Below are 20523 nucleotides of genomic sequence, written 5' to 3'. Positions count from 1 at the left end.
GTATGTGTAGGTTGGTGTGGGGTATGTGTGTGGGCTAGGGATGTGTGTGTGTGGGGGGGCGAGTGTGGGATCTGGTGGGTGTGTTTGTGTAGGGATCTGGTGGGTGTGTTTGTGTAGGTGAGTGGGTGTGGGGTGTGTAGGGGGTGTGGGTGGATGTGGAGTGCATGTGTGTGGGTGGGTGTGGGGTGTATAGGGGTGTGTAGGGGGTGTGGGTGGATGTGGAGTGCATGTGTGTGGGTGGGTGTGGGGTGTATAGGGGTGTGTAGGGGGTGTGGGTGGATGTGGAGTGCATGTGTGTGGGTGAGTGTGGAGTGTGTAGAGGGGTGGGGGTGTGGGTGGGTGTGGGGGTGTATAGCGGTGTGTGTAGGGATGTGGGTGTATTTGTGTGGGGGTTTGGGATATGTGTGTGATGTGGGGGTTTGGGATGTGTGTGTGACATGGGGGTGAGTATGGGATGTGGGGGGTGTGTATGTGCAAGTGGGTGTGTGTGTGTATTTGTGTGGGATTTTGAGATGCCGCCCTCCCTCCCTCCCTCCCTGCCTCCCTCCCTGCCTGCCTCCATCACTGCCTGACTCCATCTTTCCCTCCCTGCCACTCTCCATCTACCATCCTGGTGAACACTCAATCCTCCCCCTTCTACCCATGCCATGCCCTCATTCATCCCATTCCAGAAGAGCTAGGAGGGGAGGATGGGGATATAGCATGGGTAAAAGGGGGATAATTGAGTGTTCACGAGGGTTGGGAGGGAGGGAAGGAGGGAGCCATTGGAAGGGATTATGCAAGCACACAGGAAGGCTGGAGTGGGTGTGGGGGATCTGGAGTGGGTGTGGCGAGTCTCTGAATGTGGTTGTGGGTGTGAGGTGTGGGGTGTGGTGGGTCTCTGAATGTTATGTGCCTGCCTACCAGCCAGTTAGAAATCCATCTATTCATCCAGCCCTTCCTCCTTCCCTGTCTGTTCACCTACTTGCCTCACCCACCTACCAGCCAGCCACACACTAATTATAGTGTGTGTGGAATTTAAATTATGTTGGTTGTGGTACCAAAAATTGCTAACATATTCACTTTTGAACTTCCCGGTAAAAATACTGCTTTTTTACCTGAAACGCCCACAAATTGTGGGACCAGGTATGAGCGAATAGAGCAAGCCTCTTCCCCTATCACCCTGTCAATGGGACAAACTGCGAAAGCGTCGATGCCAGTTACAAGAACCCGACCTGCGCACAGAGCCAACACCTCGCCAACCAGATGATGACGGTTCTGAAGGTGACGCCACAACGAAACTGGCACCAATGGCCTACCACGACGAGCGGAACCCCGAGACCTGGCACGATCCCTCCGGGAAGATCCCCCCGGGATCCCTGGAGAACCAACAAGTCGGACATCGGATGACAGCTAGCAGAAGCCACCGGCATATACTCTGCCACCGCAGAATCGAAAAACAGCAGGGGAACAAAAAGGCATAGACATTCTAAGAGCCAGGGCCCACTTGCACATACTTGCTTCCAAGCAAGAAGCAAGCACCGCCTGCCAACACGCGAGCCAGGAGGCATAAAACAGCGCCTCTGCATCCTGCAGGATCAGCGTAAACAGCTACAACAAGGCAGCCGACGCAAGTGCCGCCGAGCCCAAGGCGCCAGACCCAGGAACGGCCCCAAGCTCCTCTAAATCCTCCTTAAGCCAGTCCAAAGACAACTCCAGAAGGGAAAAGAAACGCAAAGCTGAGACCAGCAGACCACGAGCGTACAAGTCATCAGCAACCAGTGCAGCCAAAAGGGAGGGAACCTGCATGTGAAGCTGCACAACACCCAAATCCAGGAGGAGGAGTAGGGGCCAACAAGCACTCATTGAGGTGCTCAAACTCGCCCCTCCAGGAAAACCTGGACCACCGTCAACACCTCACGTCACTCAAGCGTGCGGGAATGACAGAAGGTATGGTAAATCTCCAAAGCAAACACAGGACAGTCCGCCAGCGAGGACAAATCCGGATCCTCATACAGAATCCAGTAGGAAAACGAAGACCCAAACCTGAACGTAGTCGGATCCATGATAAAGGTGTAATTTGGGTCGCGCAGGAGGTAAGCCGCAAAGGCCTCCTGCACCACAGGAGGTGAAATGCAGGAAGCCGAAAACCTCCGGAAAGACGGAGAGACCCGAAGGGACACGGAACCGAACCCAAGAAGGGTCAGACACCAAATCCAACTCGTACGAAGAGGGGGGGGGGAAGAAACCCTAGTCCTTGTAACAGTAAGCCCCGCTCAGAGGGGTAGAAAAACCCAGGCGGGGGTCCAACGGAGCCCAAGCCCCCAAGTCAGTCCCTCCCTAGCCCCGGGAACCACCACATCAGGATCCGGGGTCGAGTCATCTCTCAAAACCTCGGCCTCAAAAGAAAAGGCTGGCACAGCCGTAGAAGTCAGAAGAAGAGGGACCGACTGGTCAGACCCAGACGTTTTGGCAGGGAGGAATGACTTGAATGCCTCCGTCGCCAACCCGGAAGGGGCATCCCCCCGAGTCTCAACACCACCTAAACCCTGCCCCGACCCCGAAACCCTCAGATATTTTGGAGCTAGATGCAGGGGAGGGAGGGGACCAGACCAAAGCACAGCAGAGGAGGGACAAGGGGGTGCGAACCCCCTTGACTAAGGCCGAAGTGAACAACACCCCAAAGTCCGGGTCCCTATAACCAAAACGGGGCAGCCTCGGGGCTTCCCGGTCAGCAACCAAACTAGTGCATTGCAACAACCGAAACCTAACATGCAACGCTTGCACTGCTTGTACCTGAATATCGTCATCAATAGACTTGATGAACCGAGTCACCAGCAAGCAACAAAACTCGCAAGACTCCGGGTCAAAAGTGTCGCTGACCCAGCAGGCAGTGTGATGGAGACAAAAATAATGATAGTCACCGAGACAAGGGGACAGAGCAACCCTCGAACTCGCACAAAGTGAAGGGGAAACTCAGGGGTCACATCCATCGGACCCACGCGCCGTCGTGGGGATTCCTAGGGTCCTGAGACGGAACACACGCTCAGGGAAGCCCAGTCAGGGTACTGCTAACCGGCTTTCAAGCCCACCAAACAACTTTCTAAATAACTGAACCCCTGGGACGTGTACACTCACGGGAGCCATGCAGGGGGTACCACCAGAACAGAGACACCGGGGTCAACAACAAAAGGAAGATCCCCCTACTAAGCAGGGAAAACAAAAAAAAAAAAAAACCCGCAAGAGCACAGTTACCCAGGCGGAACAGAGCCGGCCGCTATGAGAGGTGAAACTAGCTGCACAGAACCCTGCGCCCCTACCAATACAAACTGCCTCTTACCCTAAGGCGAACAAGGATGCCAGAACACTGCAGCACACAAAGGGCGGCCGAAAGCTGAGCAGCAAACACCCAAGGAACTTGTGGAAGGAGGCTCCAAGCCCCAAGGACAGTACTTACCGGGCACCTAGGGAAAGTAAATCTAGGCGCATGTAGCCCGAGTACTGAAGAATTATTTTTGGCTTGCACACGCCCCAATAAGACAGCCACCACACCACACAGGCACAGAGCTGAGCACCAATGCAGGAGCCAGAGCACACGACTTTCTCCAAGCACATCAGCCTGAGAACTGGGGGTCTTGGGTAGCCGACAGGAGGGGTCTGGGGCTCCCCATTCCCCCTCCCGGGGAGGGGGGAAAGCTGCGCAGATGGCAGCGCGGTGACGTGGTGATGTCATGCTCGTTTTTGTTTAGGGAGTTCTGTCCACTAGTTCGGCTCTTAGTAGCCATTTTGAACCAGAATAGAGGATTGTTTTGGGATGATTGCCTTTCTGGGTGCCTGACTTGGTCAATGGCAGACATAGAATGCGTCCAACCACATGGGAGGTTTCTATAGGCCATTGCTCCTCGCGCTTCTCTGAGGGTGTCAGGTTCTGGCTCGTGGTCCCTGGTAGGTCTAAAGACCTCCATTCACACTGACTGATGCCAAAGTCTAATATTAGCAATATCAGCCTGGATAGCTCCGGGGAGCTGACGGGGCTACCTCACCCCCAGAAAAACAGAACAAAACAAAGAATGAGAAGTCAGATACTGTGATAGTATCAGAGACTTTTCTTGTCAGTGTTGGGACAAGAAGTCATTCAGCGCTACAAAATATCACTTCTATTCTGCAAATCAAGTCTATCCCATTTTATCCGAGTAATGAACATAAGAACATAAGAATGAAGGTAACTGCAGAAGGCCTTTTGGCCCATACGAGGCAGCTCCTATTTATACCCACCCAAACTCGTTCATACACTTCAAGAATTCAATTTCTTGAATTTTACAATTCAAGAAATTGTTCACGACTTTTGTTAGGCCAAAGCTAGAATATGCAGCAGTTGTGTGGTGCCAATATCTTAAGAAGCACATCAACAAACTGGAAAAGGTGCAAAGACATGCTACTAAGTGGCTCCCAGAACTGAAGGGCAAGAGCTACGAGGAGAGGTTAGAGGCACTAAATATGCCAAAACTAGAAGACAGAAGAAAAAGAGGTGATATGATCACTACATACAAAATAGTAACAGGAATTGATAAAATTGATAGGGAAGATTTCCCGAGACCTGGAACTTTAAGAACAAGAGGTCATAGATTTAAACTAGCTAAACACAGATGCCGAAGAAATATAAGAAAATTCACTTTCGCAAACAGAGTGGTAGACGGTTGGAACAAGTTAGGTGAGAAGGTGGTGGAGGCCAAGACCGTCAGTAGTTTCAAAGCGTTGTATGACAAAGAGTGCTGGGAAGACGGGACACCACGAGCGTAGCTCATCCTGTAACTACACTTAGGTAATTACACTGTATATGTCTAACCTACACTTGAAGTTGTGGGTGAAGCTTGGGGAACTAGGGGAACTAGAGGAACACTTAGTGTTGCCCTAGTTTGTGGCACAGTCCACCCAAAGAACACTGAGATCACAGCAAATATTAAATGACTTTTCTGCCTGAGAAACTCCAGAAATATCCTAAATACAGGTATGTCACTCAGAAAATTGCAAATTTTTCCATCCCAAAACTGTGTTCAAATTAACAAAACAAGAAGGAATATTTTAACAGCCTGCCCAAACCCAAAATGATAGGATGAATTATGAGAACTTTCAAATCCAGGAATCCCTTCACAATGGTTGGACTATTCAAATCATTTGTACTGTCCTGTCTTGAGTACTGCTCAGTACTCACTTCTCCCTTCAGAGCAGGAGAGATTGTTGAAATAGAGGGAATACAGAAAAACATATACGGCATACATAGACGCGATAAAGTGATAAAGCACCTAAATTATTGGGATCGTCTCAAAGCTCTATAAATGTACTCACTAGAAAGGAGACGAGATAGATATCAAGTAATATACACATGGAAAATACTAGAGGGCTAGGTGCCAAAAAAATAACATACTGGAGTGAACGATATGGAAGAAAATGCAAAATAGAACCAGTGAAGCGCAGGGGTGCCATAGGCGCAATCAGAGAACACTGTATAAACATCAGAGGTCCGCGGTTGTTCAACGTCCTCCCAGCGAGTATAAGAAATATTGCCAGAACAACCGTGGACATCTTCAAGAGAAAACTAGATAGCTTTCTTGCAAGAAATGTCAGACGAATTGGGCTGTGGTGGATATGTGGGCCTGCGGGCCGCTCCAAGCAATAGTCTGTTGGACCAAGCTCTCACAAGTCAAGCCTGGCCTCGGGCCGGGTTTGGGTTGTATAAGAACTCCCAGAACCCCATCAAGCAGGTATATCAAAGGAACAAATTGAATGAAATCAAAAGAACTACATTAAGAATATAGCAACACCTGTACATACCAGGGAGGTTTTAAAGTAAGAGAAGAGGAAAAGAATGGCAAAAAGTGCCAAACTCGGTCAAATGCTAGACAGGACACAGATAATGTGGCACCCCTACAAGAACCACAAATATTAAACAAAGTAAAAGACCCAGCCCTTCCACACATAAGCTAACTTCTCTCATATTTGCCAACATACAAGGTACAGGTATGTTGACAAATATGTTCACTTTATTCACTTTATAAAGTGCCTCTTAATGACCCGCCAGGACCCTGTTCAACCTCCAAAAGCCCCATGCCCGAATGTCAGCCCAGGACATGTTACTAAAAACATCAGCCAAAGCTGCGAACTTACAAATGTCATAGGTACGGGGATAGACTGCAGGCTGGCTGAACCGAATAATCCTGTGGACAACCTGAGAGGCCCGCCCCCTGGAACAGGGAAGAAGGGAAATCGGGTCAACCCAAAGCGTGTCCCCTGCCATGAAGGCCTTGGCACGCAAGTAATGGTGAAGAGCTGCAACTGGACACAAAACATTATGCCCGCCCAGCTGAACCAACCAAACCTCAACAAGGACCCCCCAACAGAACTAACCCAAGGACACCTCTGGAAACCAGCAGCCTCATTCTTCATCAGAAAAGAAGGAGATGGCTGCAAAGAAACAACCCGACCACCGGGACCAAACGAGCAGAAACCCCTGCGACAGAGAAGAACATGAAGCTTCTCGACCGACCCACAGAGGCCAATGCCAACAAGAAAAGAGCCTTAGAAAAGCATTCCTAAACCGAAGGGGTTACCACAAACCGAGGAGAACAGAAAAAAAGAACACTCGGTCTAAAGACCTGGTCTTTTTTTGCTAGTTCGGCATTCGGTTTGCAATTTTTAACCGGCTGTAGTTTGTTTTGGAATTCCTATCTTTCTGGGTGCCTGACCTGGTAGATGGCAAAAACTGCTTCCAATTACACGGGGATGTCTATAGGGCCATTGCTCCTCATGCCTCTCTGAGGGGGGCCAGGTTCTGGTGCTGGTCCCCAGTAGGCTTAGAACTTCATCGATTGACTGTTGTCACAGTCTAATATATATACAACATCAGCCCGGGGTTTCTGGGGAGCTGAAGGGGGTCTCCACAGAAACAGTACGTGTTATTGTTCAAAGAATATAGCATTTAACTGATACAGTGACAAGAATATATCTGTGTGTACCAATATTCTATACAGTCTATAATACAATAAGTATTAGTGACAGCTCATAACATTACACTTGAAAAACCCATGGTAAAAATATTCAAAACACAAAGAAAATATATATTCATGCAAAATATGCGTGACTAAGCTGAACTCTGATAACCAGTTATAAAATTATTACACTCACCAGAAATGCTCAGTGCATTTCTGGTGAGTAATATTTTGCGTTTCTGGGTTCAGGGACTGAGCCAGTCCCTGAACCCCGGATGAATCGGGACGTGCCAATAAGCGTCCAAGAGGTCCAGGGACACCATCCAAGAGAGCGCAGGGAAAGAGGCCTACCCTGCCAGCCTCAAACTCCCCGGAGCCTCAGGCGAAAGGAAAGGACCCGAAACGCCCTCAAACCGTGGGATCAGGCGTAAGTGAACAGTGGAAGCCTGCCCCCTCCCATCGCCCCGTCAATGGGGCGAACCACGAAAGGGCCAGCGCCCCTTAAGAGACCCCGAACTTCGCACAGAGCGAACACCACACCAACCAGACGAAAGTGGTTCCGAAGGTGGGGCCGGACCCGAACCTGGCACCAGTGGCCTACCACGACGAGGGGAACCCCGAGCCCTGACACGACCCCTCCGGGAAGGCCCTCTCTTGGAACTCCTGGACAACCAACAAGTCAGACATAGGACGACAACTAACCGAAGCAGCCTGCAAATACTGCGCCACGGCAGAATCCGCAAAAAGCAGAGGACAAAACGGAGAGGACATCCCAAGAGCCAGGGCCCAGGTCGATTCCAGAGAGGATGCAAGCACCGCCTGCCGACACGCAAGCCGGGAAGCATAGAACAGCGAAACTGCATTCTGCAGGATCGGCACAAAGAGCTTCAACAAGCAGCCGCTGAACCCAAAGCAGCGGACCCAGGAACATCCCCAAGTGTCCCTGGTTGATACCTGGTTGATGGGGTTCTGGGAGTTCTTCTACTCCCCAAGCCCGGCCCGAGGCCAGGCTTGACTTGTGAGAGTTTGGTCCACCAGGCTGTTGCTTGGAGCGGCCCGCAGGCCCACATACCCACCACAGCCCGGTTGGTCTGGCACTCTTTGGAGGAATAAATCTAGTTTCCTCTTGAAGATGTCCACGGTTGTTCCGACAATATTTCATATGCTTGCTGGGAGACGTTGAACAACCGCGGACCTCTGATGTTTATAGTGTTCTCTGATTGTGCCTATGGCACCTCTGCTCTTCACTGGTTCTATTCTGCATTCTCTTCCATATCGTTCACTCCAGTGCGTTGTTATTTTACTGTGTAGATTTGGTACTTGGCCCTCCAGTATCTTCCAGGTGTATATTATTTGATATCTCTCTCGTCTTCTCTCTAGTGAGTACATTTGGAGGGATTTGAGACGATCCCAATAATTTAGGTGCTTTATTGCGTCTATGCGTGCCGTATATGTTCTCTGTATTCCCTCTATTTCAGCAATCTCTCCTGCTCTGAAGGGGGAAGCGAGTACTGAGCAGTACTCAAGACGGGACAACACAAGTGACTTGAAGAGTACAACCATTGTGATAGGATCCCTGGATTTGAAAGTTCTTGTAATCCATCCTATCATTTTTCTGGCTGTCGCAATATTTGCTTGGTTATGCTCCCTAAACGTTAGGTCGTCAGACATTATTATTCCCAAATCCTTTACATGCTGTTTTCCTACTATGGGTACAATTGATTGTGTTTTGTACTCTATTATGTTTAAGGTCCTCATTTTTACCGTACCTGAGTACCTGGAATTTATCACTGTTAAACATCATGTTATTTTCTGATGCCCAGTCGAAAACTTTATTAATATCAGCTTGAAGTTTTTCAATGTCATCAGCCGAGGTAATTTTCATACTGATTTTTGTGTCATCTGCAAAGTATGATACGAAGCTGTGACTTGTATTTTTGTCTATATCTGATATGAGAATAAGGAAAAGCAGCGGTGCAAGGACTGTACCCTGAGGTACAGAGCTTTTAACTGCACTTGGACTAGATTTTATATGGTTGACCGTTACTCGCCGAGTCCTGTTTGACAGAAAACTGAGTATCCAGCGTCCTACTTTACCAGTTATTCCCATTGACTTCATTTTGTGTGCTATCACGCCATGGTCACATTTATCATGTCCATGTATATCACATCAGCATTCTGTTTTTCTTCTAATGCCTCAGTGACTTTATCGTAGTGCTCAAGTAGCTGTCAGGCACGATCTTCCCGCTCGAAATCCATGTTGGCCTGGGTTGTGAAGGTCATTGGTCTCCATGAAATTGGTGACCTGACTACTAATCACTCTCTCAAATACTTTTATGATGTACGATGTTAGTGTAACTGGTCTATAATTCTTTGCCAATGCTTTGCTCCCTCCCTTGTGTAGAGGGGCTATGTCTGCTACTTTAAGTGCATCTGGTATCTCCCCCGTGTCCAAGCTCTTCCTCCACATTATACTGAGTGCCTTTGCTACTGGCACTTTGCATTTCTTTATAAATATTGAATTCCATGAGTCTGGACCTGGGGCCAAGTGCATGGGCATGTTTTCAATTTCTCTTTCAAAATTTAGTGCGCTCGTGTTGATATCAGTTATATTTACAGAGGTTTGAATATCCCGCATAAAGAAATTGTCTGGATCTTCCACTTTCATGTTGTTTATTGGAGTGCTAAACATGTCCTCATACTGCTTTTTTAGGATTTCACTAATTTCTTTGTCATCCTCCGTGTATGAACCTTCACTTGTACGAATAGGTCCAATACTGGCAGTGGTTTTTGCTTTTGATTTCGCATATGAGAAGAAATATTTTGGACTTTTCTTTATTTCCTGAATTGCTTTCTGTTCTAACTGCCTTTCTTCAGTTTCATATGAGTGTTTCAATTTCCGCTCGATTTCTTCAATCTCCCTATTTAAATTATTCCTTCTTTGACGGGAAATTCGTGTCTGCATAAGCAGTTCCGTTATTTTTTTCCTGCGTTTATAGTGTAGTCTGCGTTCTCTTTCTACGTTAGATCTCTTTCTGGCTTTCCTCAAAGAAACATGTTTCAGACAGACTTGATACGCTTCCAAAGTAAGTTTTTCTATTCCTTCTGTAGGACTTGTATTACTTAGAACAGTTTCCCATGGAATGTTTGTAAGTTCCCTGTTTATTATCTCCCAGTCTATACTTTTATTATTAAAATTGAATTTACTGAATAGCCCCTCTCGCTTTATCAACGTTTTAGGTCTATTCTGAGTATTGATAGTCGTTTGCACTTCAATGACCTTGTGATCTGAGTATGTGGTATCTGATATCGTAATGTGTCTGATAATGTCTTCATTGTTCGTAAAGACCAGATCTAGAATATTTTCATTTCTCGTTGGCTCCGATATCTGCTGATTGAGTGAAAATTTGTCACAGAATCTAAGTAGTTCTCTAATCTGTGGTTGGTTAGGTCCCGATAGATTTCCTGGTATAATATTATTGTTTGCTATTTTCCACCTGAGACTAGGCAAGTTGAAGTCACCTAGGAAGATAATATCAGGTATCGGGTTCTCCAAATTATCAAGACTATTCTCTATTTTGTTTATCTGTTCTGTGAATTCCTCAGCCGTTGCATCTGGCGGTTTGTATATTAGAATAATCACCAAATTTATTTTCTCCATTTTTAATCCCAGTACCTCTACCACCTCATTTGTAACGTTTAGGAGCTCCGAGCATACAAGGTCTTCCCTAATATACAGACCCACTCCTCCATGTGACCTAATTTTCCTATCACACCTGTATAGGTTATATCCTGGAATCCAGATCTCACTGTCCAACAATTCCCCTGCATGGGTTTCTGTGAAAGCTCCAAATACTGCATTTGACTCCGTGAGGAGGCCATTTATGAACTGTACTTTGTTGTTTGTTCTTGTTTTCAGTCCTTGTATGTTGGCAAAGATGAATGAGGTTACTCTATTAGTGATAGTTTGAATGGGAGACTTTTTCGGCAAGCCCATTATGCGTGGACATAATGAGTTTGTTCTGACCAGTACTGATTGTTGTAGGGCAGTTGCCTGTCGTAATTGTAGTTCCTTTTCGGTGTGTAATTGTATCTGTAATTCTGGAATGCAAGTGGATCTGGCATTCAGTTCCATACACTCTCCATGCTGCTCCTTTTGAATTATCTGTCGGTCTGGTATAAAAAATTTATAGAGTTTCCTCCAAATTCATTACTCTGCTTGCCACTCTTTATGTAGCGTTCCGTGCCTTTCATGTGAAAGTGTGGGCAGCTGAGGTCATAGCATTTTCTGTCCTCCAGTGAGGTTTGGCACATGTCAGGATGGAAAAACCTACATATTGATCCAAATCGACACTCACCTTTCCTAAGCATATTTAAACATTTTTTGGGATGTTGGTAACTGCATTCTAATCCTTTCTTATTACCAGATAAGCAAAGCAAACACAGGACAGTCCGCCAACCAGGACGACTCCGGAACCTCGTAACAGACCCAGAAAGGGAACGACGTCCCAAACCTGAAAGAAGATGGATCCATAACCGAGGCATAATCCGGGTCACACTAGAGGTAAGCTGCTAGAGCTACCTGCACCGCAGACAGTTTGATGCAGGAAGCCGAAAACCTCTGGAAGGACGGAACCAACACACCCAGGGGGGACACGGAACCAAACCTAGGGAGGGATAGATACCAAATCCAATTCGTACACACACGGGGGGGGGGGGGGGGAAGAGAACCCCACTCTTTGTAACAGTAAGCCTCAGAGGGCAGAAAAACCCAGGCGGGGTCCAACAGGGCCCAAGTCCCCAAAGTCTGCCCCTCCCCAGCCCCAAGATCCTTTACCGCAGGATCCGAGGCCGAATCATCCCCCAAAGCACCGGCCTCAAAAGAAAAGGCCGGCACAGCCACGTAAGCCGCTGAAAATCACTGGAGCAAGAGCAACGACCTTCGCCTCTAACATCAGCCTTAGAAATGAGGGGTAGATAGCCGGCGCGAGGGTCTGGGGCTCCCTCCCCCTTGGCCCCTCCCGGGGACGGGAAAGCTGCGCAGACTGCGGCGCGGCGACGTGTGACATGATCGTTTGCTTGTTTCCTTTTGGGGAGTTTTATCTACTTGTTCGGCTTTTGGTAGCAATTTTCACCAGAATAGGGCTTTGTTTTGGGACACTTACCTTTCTGGGTGCGAGACAACAACCCAAGGTATAGCATTCTCCAGAAAAAAGGGAGAACGGCCGCAGACGAAGAAAACCTAAGACCACGACAATAGGAGTCAAAAACCACTGCGCCTGAGAAGAGCAAGAAGCTCTGCCACACGGCCCCCAGAGGCGAATGCCAACACAAAAAGAAAACCGAGGCAAAGCAAACCTGACCCCAAGGAGCCACAACCCCCAAGGAGAAGAAAAACAGGAGAGCACCCTGTCCAAAGACCAGGACGACACAGGCATAAGCAGGCTGGAGGTGTAACAACGCACGATACAACCTGCGAAACGGCGCAGAAGGAATATCGATACCGAAAGCTAGCAGCAGAAACCAAGGTGCCAGACCCAGGAACGGCCCCAAGTGCCTCTACATCCTCCGCAAGCCAATCCTATGACAGCCCCAGGAGGGAAAAGAAAACGCAGGACCAAAACGAAAATGCCACAAGTGTGCAAGTCCACCTCCACAAGTGCAGCTGACAGGGAAGGAACTCGCATAAGGAGCCGCCCCGCACCAACATCCTGTAGAAGGGCAGGAGCGAAAAGACTCATTAGGAGGAGCAATCTCGCTCCCAGGAAAACTAGGAGCACCGAGGCAGTGTGAAGAGAAGAGGTATTCACAAAAGAACAAAAAGGCCAACACCCAGAAGCTGCTGGGAAAAGGACCTACAAGCCCTAGAAAGGACCGGAGGGAAGCTCAACCGAATGACGACAAACGCACCAGAAAACGGGAAGGAGCAAAACAGTCCCGAAACCTCGAGAACAAAAAAGCAAACACAGAGGACGAAGGCCCCAAAACCCCGTCGCACCCGAGACCCCTGCAGGCCCCGGGGCCGAGCTGTCCCCTCAAAGTCCCAGCATCAAGAAAACCCCGGGGCAGCCGTGAAAAACACGAAGGAAGGGAGACCACTAGGCTCTGGAACTTGAACCGAAACCAGAGGATAGGCGAGGGGCGAGACGAAGACCCCAAGCTCATTCCCAGCCAGCACAATGAGGCGAGGACAAGACAGTCAAACCAAGGAACATGGAAAAACCAGGCCCGGCACGGCAAGACCGGCAAGGAAGGAGAGCTCCAGAGGGAGCACGGAAGGGCCGAACATAACGCCACAACCAACCCCGACATGCAGCTGCAGTACCAAAACCGCAGCAAAACGTCACCACACTCCCCGAGGAAGCGACAGAGAAGATAGATAAATCGTACACGAGTGGCACACAAGGGGACATAGGCGGAAACCAAGCACCCAACTGAGCCACAGGGACGGTAGAAGAAACGTGTGCAGTGTAACAGGCAATCAAAGGAACACATTAGGCAGCCCAACATGGGCTGACCCCATACACAGCCCCAAGAGCAGAGATGAGAGTGCCCAAGAAGTACAGAATCCGCCCGACAGGCAAACGACAGGGAAGAGGCGGAAACAAAGCCAGAACCCAACCTGCAAACACAAGGAGGCGAACACAAAACCTCCGACACAGGAAAACTTACTACCAAACAGGCACCCCCACCGTTGCACTGCGAAACAAGGTGGAGGCGGGGCCCCGAACTCAAGCAAGGTTAGACAAACATAGGAGAGGGGCAGGAGTAGTACAGGCAGGAACCGCCTCGGAAGGGACAAGAGGCCACCTGCAGACACCCATGAACCGAGGAAGGAATCAGGTGGAGAGGACAAGAGCTGCCCAGTATGGGCTAATAGCCCTGCGTTAGGCACCTCGGGTGATACGGTCCACGTTCTCAAGTACGTATGTACACCCATTCCTACTCCCAAAAACAAAAACAGCGTCAGGACGAAGGAGACGCCAAAACCGCACCAACTCACCTGCAGAACATAGGCCCTGAAGGGCCATGACGCAAGCGTTCGAGGCCGCATCCGCCGGAGGCGGCCAGTGCGCCCATGCTGGAGAGGAGGAGGGGAGCAGCGAAAGAGGCTCCCCACCCTAGAATGCAGGGAAAAACCTCATGAATCCCACACAGCGGCACCCCAGAACACCCCCAAAGCAACGGGGCACGGATGGGAATAAGAAAAGAGCGAGAGGCGAAGCCCCCTCCGAGAGAATTGGAGCAGAACACGTGTGCACTCCGCCAGGAACCAAAACAAACTCCCACGGCGCATGCGCAGAACGCAAAAGAAAGTAGCCCAACCAGGCGAGAAGTAGCCCAACCAGGCGAGAAGTAGCCCAACCAGGCGAGAAGTAGCCCAACCAGGCGAGAAGTAGCCCAACCAGGCGAGAAGTAGCCCAACCAGGCGAGAAGTAGCCCAACCAGGCGAGAAGTAGCCCAACCAGGCGAGAAGTAGCCCAAACGGCCACAAAGGAGCCCAAACGGCCACAAAGGAGCCCAAACGGCCACAAAGGAGCCCAAACGGCCACAAAGGAGCCCAAACGGCCACAAAGGAGCCCAAACGGCCACAAAGGAGCCCAAACGGCCACAAAGGAGCCCAAACAGCCACAAAGGCGCCCAAACGGCCACAAAAGAGCCAAAACGGTCACAAAGGAGCCCAAACGGCTACAAGGAGCCCAACCTGTCCAGAACAGAAGGAACCAGTATGGAGGCAAACTCCGGGACACGCAGGAGGAAGCAGCAAAGGCCAACCGCACCGCAGGCGAAGAAATGCGGTTAGCCGAAAACCTCCTGAAGACGGAACCGAAGAAACCACAGGGACATGGAACCGAACCCGGGGAGGAGCAGAACCCAAGCCCAAATCGTACGCAGAGGGGGGAAAGAAAACCCCACTCCTCTTAACAGTAAGCCCCGCTCAGAAGGACGGAAATCCAGACGGGGCGCAATGGAGCCCAGGGCCCCCAAGGCCGCTCCTCCCCAACCCCAGGAGCCTCTGCACAAGGCCCCGGGACCGAGTCGACCTCCAAAGCCCTGGCCTCACAAGAAAAAGCCGGGGCAGCCGAGAGAGCTGAAAGAGAAGGGGGCCCACTGGTCAAAACCCCAGAGCATCGGCCGGAGGAACAGACTCAAATGCCTCCGCAGCTACCCCGGACGGGGCAACCCCCGAAACTGCCCAAGTCTCAGAACCTGTAACCCCGCCCCGACCCCGAAGCCTGCAGACGCGTAGGGGGAAAAACAAGGGGGGCGTGGAGGGAACCAAGGCCGAAGCGACCAAAACCACCCAAGTCTGGGTCCCTACACAAGCTGGGTAGCATCGGGGCGTCCGGGTAAGTGACAAACCAGAGCGCGTTGCAACATCCTACCCTGTAACGCGCGAGTTGCCTGCACCCACGGGAATTCATCAGCAAACTGCGTGAATGGAGTCACGAACAAGCAACAAAGCTCGCAGGACTCAAGGGTCGAATGTGTCACCGACCCAACAGGCAGCATGGCGGAGGCAAAAACAAGGAGAGTCACCCTGAGACAAGGGACAGAGCAACCCTCAACTCGCCCAAAGCGAGAGGGGACGCAAGGGTCTCCACTATCGGACCTGAGAGCCCCCGGGGGGTTTCCCAGGGCCCCTAGACTGGGTCTGCTAAGGGTTATCCCAGGCAGGGTACTGCTAACCGGCGCCCCAAACTACCAAGCAAACTGCTAAAGCTGAACCCACGGGACGTGTCCACTCGCAAGGGCAAAGCAGGGGGTGCCACCACACAAACGAACCTAATATAGGGGGGGGGGAAACACATGGAAGACCCCCCCTACCAGGCAAAAACAAAAATAAAAGAAAAAAACACACAAGTGGACAATGTACCCAGAGGGAACAGAGCCGGCCGCTGTCATAGGTGAAAACCAGCTACGCAGTACCCTGCGCCCCACCAGTGCGATAACTACCACTTACCCCAAGGTAAACAAGGGAGTGAAACCCCCAAACCCTCGGGGCGGCCAAACGCTAAGCAGCGAAAAGCCAACAGAGGTAGACCCAAGGTGACTTGTGGAAGGCAACCCCAAGCCCCAAGGGCGGTACTTACAGGGCACTCAGGGAAGGTGACCCTAAGCACATGCAGCCTGAGCACCTGAGAATACTACTACCAGCTCACACGACCACCGTAAGAGCAGCACTGCAAACAAGTCACAGCACTGAGACAAGACTGGAGCTGGAGCCACACGACCGTGCATGATCCCATCAGCCGAGGAACTGGGGCGGGGATCGCCGGCGTGGGGGTCAAGGGCTCCCCCTTCCCGGGGAGGGGGGAGCTGCGCAGACATGCGGCGCGGCTCGCGTGACGTCATGCTTGTTAGTTCGTTTTCCTGGGGGAGTTCTGTCCACTCGTTTGTCGATTTTTGTTGTTTAACCAGAATAGGGGTTTGTTTTGTGGCGCTTACCTTTCTGGGTGCCTGTCCCGGTCGATGGCAGATATAGAATGCTCCAAATCACATGTGCATTTCTATGGACCATTGCTCCCCGTGCCTCTCTGAGGGGGCCAGGTTCTGGCTCGTGGTCCCCGGTAGGCCTAGAACTCCACCCACATCGACTGATGCAAAATAGTTAGGGTATCCATATCAGCCATGGATAGCTCCGGGGAGCCGTAGGGGCTCCCCCCCAAAAAAAGAATAAACATTTTTGGCGTTGCCGAGCAGAACATTGAGATGTCCGGAATAGTTTGAGCCGGGAACGTGCCGACAGTTCAGAATATTAAAGCATTCAAACATTAAAGGATACTGTACAGTACTTGGAAACATGCAACATGAAGCATAATACAACTAACTCACCTGTAAGTAGTGGTGGGGATTTGACAAAGCTGTAGTGAGAGGAGCTCTTGGCATGCCCACCAGATGTTGCTTCACTGACGACGAAGATTCGAAGAAGAGTATCTCGTGAGGTGGCTGTTTATTTACAGGTTGTAAGTGTAGTTCAAAAACATTTGACAGCAGTTGTAATACTTCTGAACGTAGCAGCTCATAAGCATTTGGTCTCTTGTTTTTCTTCTTTGCAATTTCAAGTAATTTCTGAGAAAAAATAGCATGAAAAAATAACACGAACATAGTTTTTTTTGTTTAGAATTCATAATTAAGCAATATTTTTAATACAAGATACAAAATGCCACTCTGGTTGAGACCTGGTGGTTCCCTGAAGCTACCTTGCTGATATAGCTGCCACCTACTAAGTCACATCAGCTGTGAAGCTCTGTTGGCATTCCAGAACCCAGAGCCAGAACCTGGCCCCCCACACAGAGGCGGAGAGCAGGTGACACACCGCCACCCCCACTGTTGGCATACCAGAACCCAGAGCCAGAACCTGGCCCCCACACAGAGGCGGAGAGCAGGTGACACTCCGCCACCCCCACTGTTGGCATACCAGAACCCAGAGCCAGAACCTGGGCCCCCCACACAGAGGCGGAGAGCAGGTGACACTCCGCCACCCCCACTGTTGGCATACCAGAACCCAGAGCCAGAACCTGGCCCCCCACACAGAGGCGGAGAGCAGGTGACACTCCGCCACCCCCACTGTTGGCATACCAGAACCCAGAGCCAGAACCTGGGCCCCCCACACAGAGGCGGAGAGCAGGTGACACTCCGCCACCCCCACTGTTGGCATACCAGAACCCAGAGCCAGAACCTGGCCCCCCACACAGAGGCGGAGAGCAGGTGACACTCCGCCACCCCCACTGTTGGCATACCAGAACCCAGAGCCAGAACCTGGGCCCCCCACACAGAGGCGGAGAGCAGGTGACACTCCGCCACCCCCACTGGGAAATAATTAAGAAAGCCAGTGAACAAATACAGACTACTGCTGGGTTTAAAATGACCAAAGCCTCAAAACTACCTAACGAACTTCCACACACAAGGTAACCAAACGAGTGAATCTCAGGAAACTAGCACGAACTCGTTAGCACCAACTCCTCCCACCCCCATGCCAGTTGGGGGGATAGAAAGTTGGAGCTCCAAGTTCCTGCTAGCTCTCCACACCAACTGTGGAGCAAATGTGCAGAACCAACCAACCAACAACCTGGACGGGAGGGAGAGGGCAATCAGGGAGCCACCAGGGCCCTCCCAGGAGGAGGTTTTTCTTTATATTTAATACTGCTTTTCTGGAGGAAGCCCCTTGTGGATCCCTGAAGCTAATTACCCAAGGAGAAGACAGACAAGGGCTTATTATGGAGAAGAAACTGAAAACAGTCAAGACGAAGACGAGACACTTGGCCGAGAGGAATGACCCAAGCGACGCGACAACCCCAGCCGAGAGACGACGCATCCGTGTACACATCGAGCGAGGGCTCGGGTAGGCGCCAAGGCACTGAACCCCGAAAAACCAGAGAGGAAGCCTGTGACGCAGCAACCGACGCAAGGCCCCCGGGGGTCGAACTCTGCGATCGCGAGAGAGGCGGAAGGGGGAACCCCGAAGGAACCAGAACAGCCGTCGAAGCCAAACCCGACCCGGCGGGTAGACCACCATCGCGAAGTTCAGGCTCCCGCACAGCCCCTCGAGCAACCACCGGGTGACCTGAGGACCCTCCAGAAACAGACGAAGGCGGGACTGCAGCCGCAGGAGAGACTCCGGAGGGAGAGACAAGGAGGCGGTTCGAGAGTCCCAAACAAGACCCAGCCAAGTCTGAACCTGAGAGGGAACCAGATGGGACTTTCTCCAGTTCACCAAGAACCCGAACTCGGCGAGCTGGGAAAGAACCAAATCCCTGGCTAGCAAGCAAGCTGACTGGCTGGGAGCCCAAACCAGCCAGTCGTCGAGGTAGGCCAACACCCAAACACCTAGGAGACGCAAACGAGCCACCACAACCCGTGTAAGGCGCGTGAACACGCGAGGTGCCAGGTTCAACCCGAACGGGAGACAACGAAAGCGGTAACTCAGACGCCCCACAACAAAACCGAGCCAGTCCCTGAACCGCGGATGAATCGGGACATGCCAATAAGCGTCCCGGAGGTCCAGGGACACCATCCAAGCTCCCGGCTCCAAGAGGAGCCGAACCTGAGACAGCGAAGTCATCCGAAAGGAGGGGCAATGAACCCAGGGGTTCAGACGGGACAAGTCCAGAATGAACCGCAGGTCCGCGCAGTCCCGTTTCGGAACCGGAAACAGACTGGAAACCCATCTGAGGGATGACGTCGTTTCGACGACGCCCAAGCGTACCCACTCCAAGACGACTCGACAGAATGCAGGGGAAGAAACCTGCCCTGCCAGCCCCGACCCCCCAAAGGGAGGAGGGGCCACCCAACGCCACCGCAGGCCGCGAGACACGACCCGAAAGGCCCACGAATCGTGGGCCCTGGCGTGGCAAACAGCGCAAGCCGCCCCCCCCCATCGCCCCGTCAAGGGGGCAAACCGCGAAAGGGCCGGCGACCTTTACGAGACCCAGAACCCCGCACAGCGCGAACACCACACCGACCAGACGAGGGAGGGTCCGCAGGAAGAGCCAACCCCAAACCTGACACCAGAGGCCTACCACGACGAGAGGAACCCCGAGCCCTGGCACGACCTTTCCGGGAAGACCCACCCCGGGACCCCCGGAAAACCAACAAGTCCGACATCGGACGACAAGCCGCCGACGTAGCCTGAATAAACTGCGCCACGGCCGACTCCCCAAACAGGAGAGGACAAAAAGGTGAAGAACGCCTAAGAGCCAGAGCCCAAGCAGATTCCACGGAGGAACCCAGCACCGCCTAACGACATGCAAGACGGGAAGCATAAAACAGGGAAACCGCATCCCGCAAAATCGGCGTGAACATCTTCAACAAGGCAGCCGACGAACGCGCAGCCGAGGACAAGGTGCCGGACCCCGGGACGGACCCAAGCGTCCCCACATCCTCCATGAGCCAATCCGAAGACAGCTCCAGGAGGGAAAAGAACCGCAAGGCCGAACTCAAAAGGCCCCGGGCACGCAAGCCCTCCGCAACGAGCGCCGCCGAAAGGGAGGGAACCTGCATATGGAGCTGAATAACGCCCACATCGCGGGGAAGGGCAGGGGCAAACAAGCACTCATTCAGGTACTCAAGTTCGCCCCCCAGGAAAACCTGAAGCACCGTGGAAGCTTCCCGCCACTCCAGCGTGCGGGAACGACAGAAGGAATGCCAGGAATCCAGACCAAACAAGGGGCAGTCTGCTAGCCAGGACGACTCCGGAACCTCGTAACGGAGCCAGAAAGGGAACGAAGTCCCAAACCTGAACGTGGACGGATCCATTTCCGAGGCATAATCCGGGTCACGCAGGAGGTAAGCTGCAAAGGCCGCTCGCACCACACCAGGTTGGATGCGATAAGCCGAAAACCTCCGGAAGGACGGTACCGACGTACCCGGGGGAACACGGAACCGAACCCGGGGAGGGGCCAACACCAAATCCAACTCGTACGCAGAGGGGGGAAAAGAAAACCCCACTCCTTGTAACAATAAGCCCCGCTCAGTGGGAAAAAAAACCCAGGCGGGGTCCAGCGGGGCCCAAGGCCCCCAAGTCAGCCCCTCCCCAGCCTTGAGGTCCTTCACC

At 51.6% G+C, this 20523-nt stretch overlaps 1 protein-coding gene across 1 annotated transcript in view; it reads right to left on the bottom strand.

The window, feature by feature from the left end:
• The window catches only part of LOC123754673 (origin recognition complex subunit 3-like), a 194658-nt gene that overhangs the window by 6015 nt on the left and 168120 nt on the right, over window positions 1–20523 (bottom strand). The window contains exon 6 of the mRNA XM_069320246.1: window positions 16803–17039. Coding sequence (XP_069176347.1) covers window positions 16803–17039 — 237 coding nt within the window. The remainder of the gene's footprint in view (window positions 1–16802; window positions 17040–20523) is intronic.

The sequence above is a fragment of the Procambarus clarkii genome, unplaced genomic scaffold, assembly GCF_040958095.1.
Source record: "Procambarus clarkii isolate CNS0578487 unplaced genomic scaffold, FALCON_Pclarkii_2.0 HiC_scaffold_107, whole genome shotgun sequence".
In the NCBI taxonomy this organism is placed as follows: Eukaryota; Metazoa; Arthropoda; class Malacostraca; order Decapoda; family Cambaridae; genus Procambarus; species Procambarus clarkii.
The sequence above is the reverse complement of the archived record's forward strand: the minus strand, read 5'-3'. Positions and strand labels throughout refer to the sequence as shown.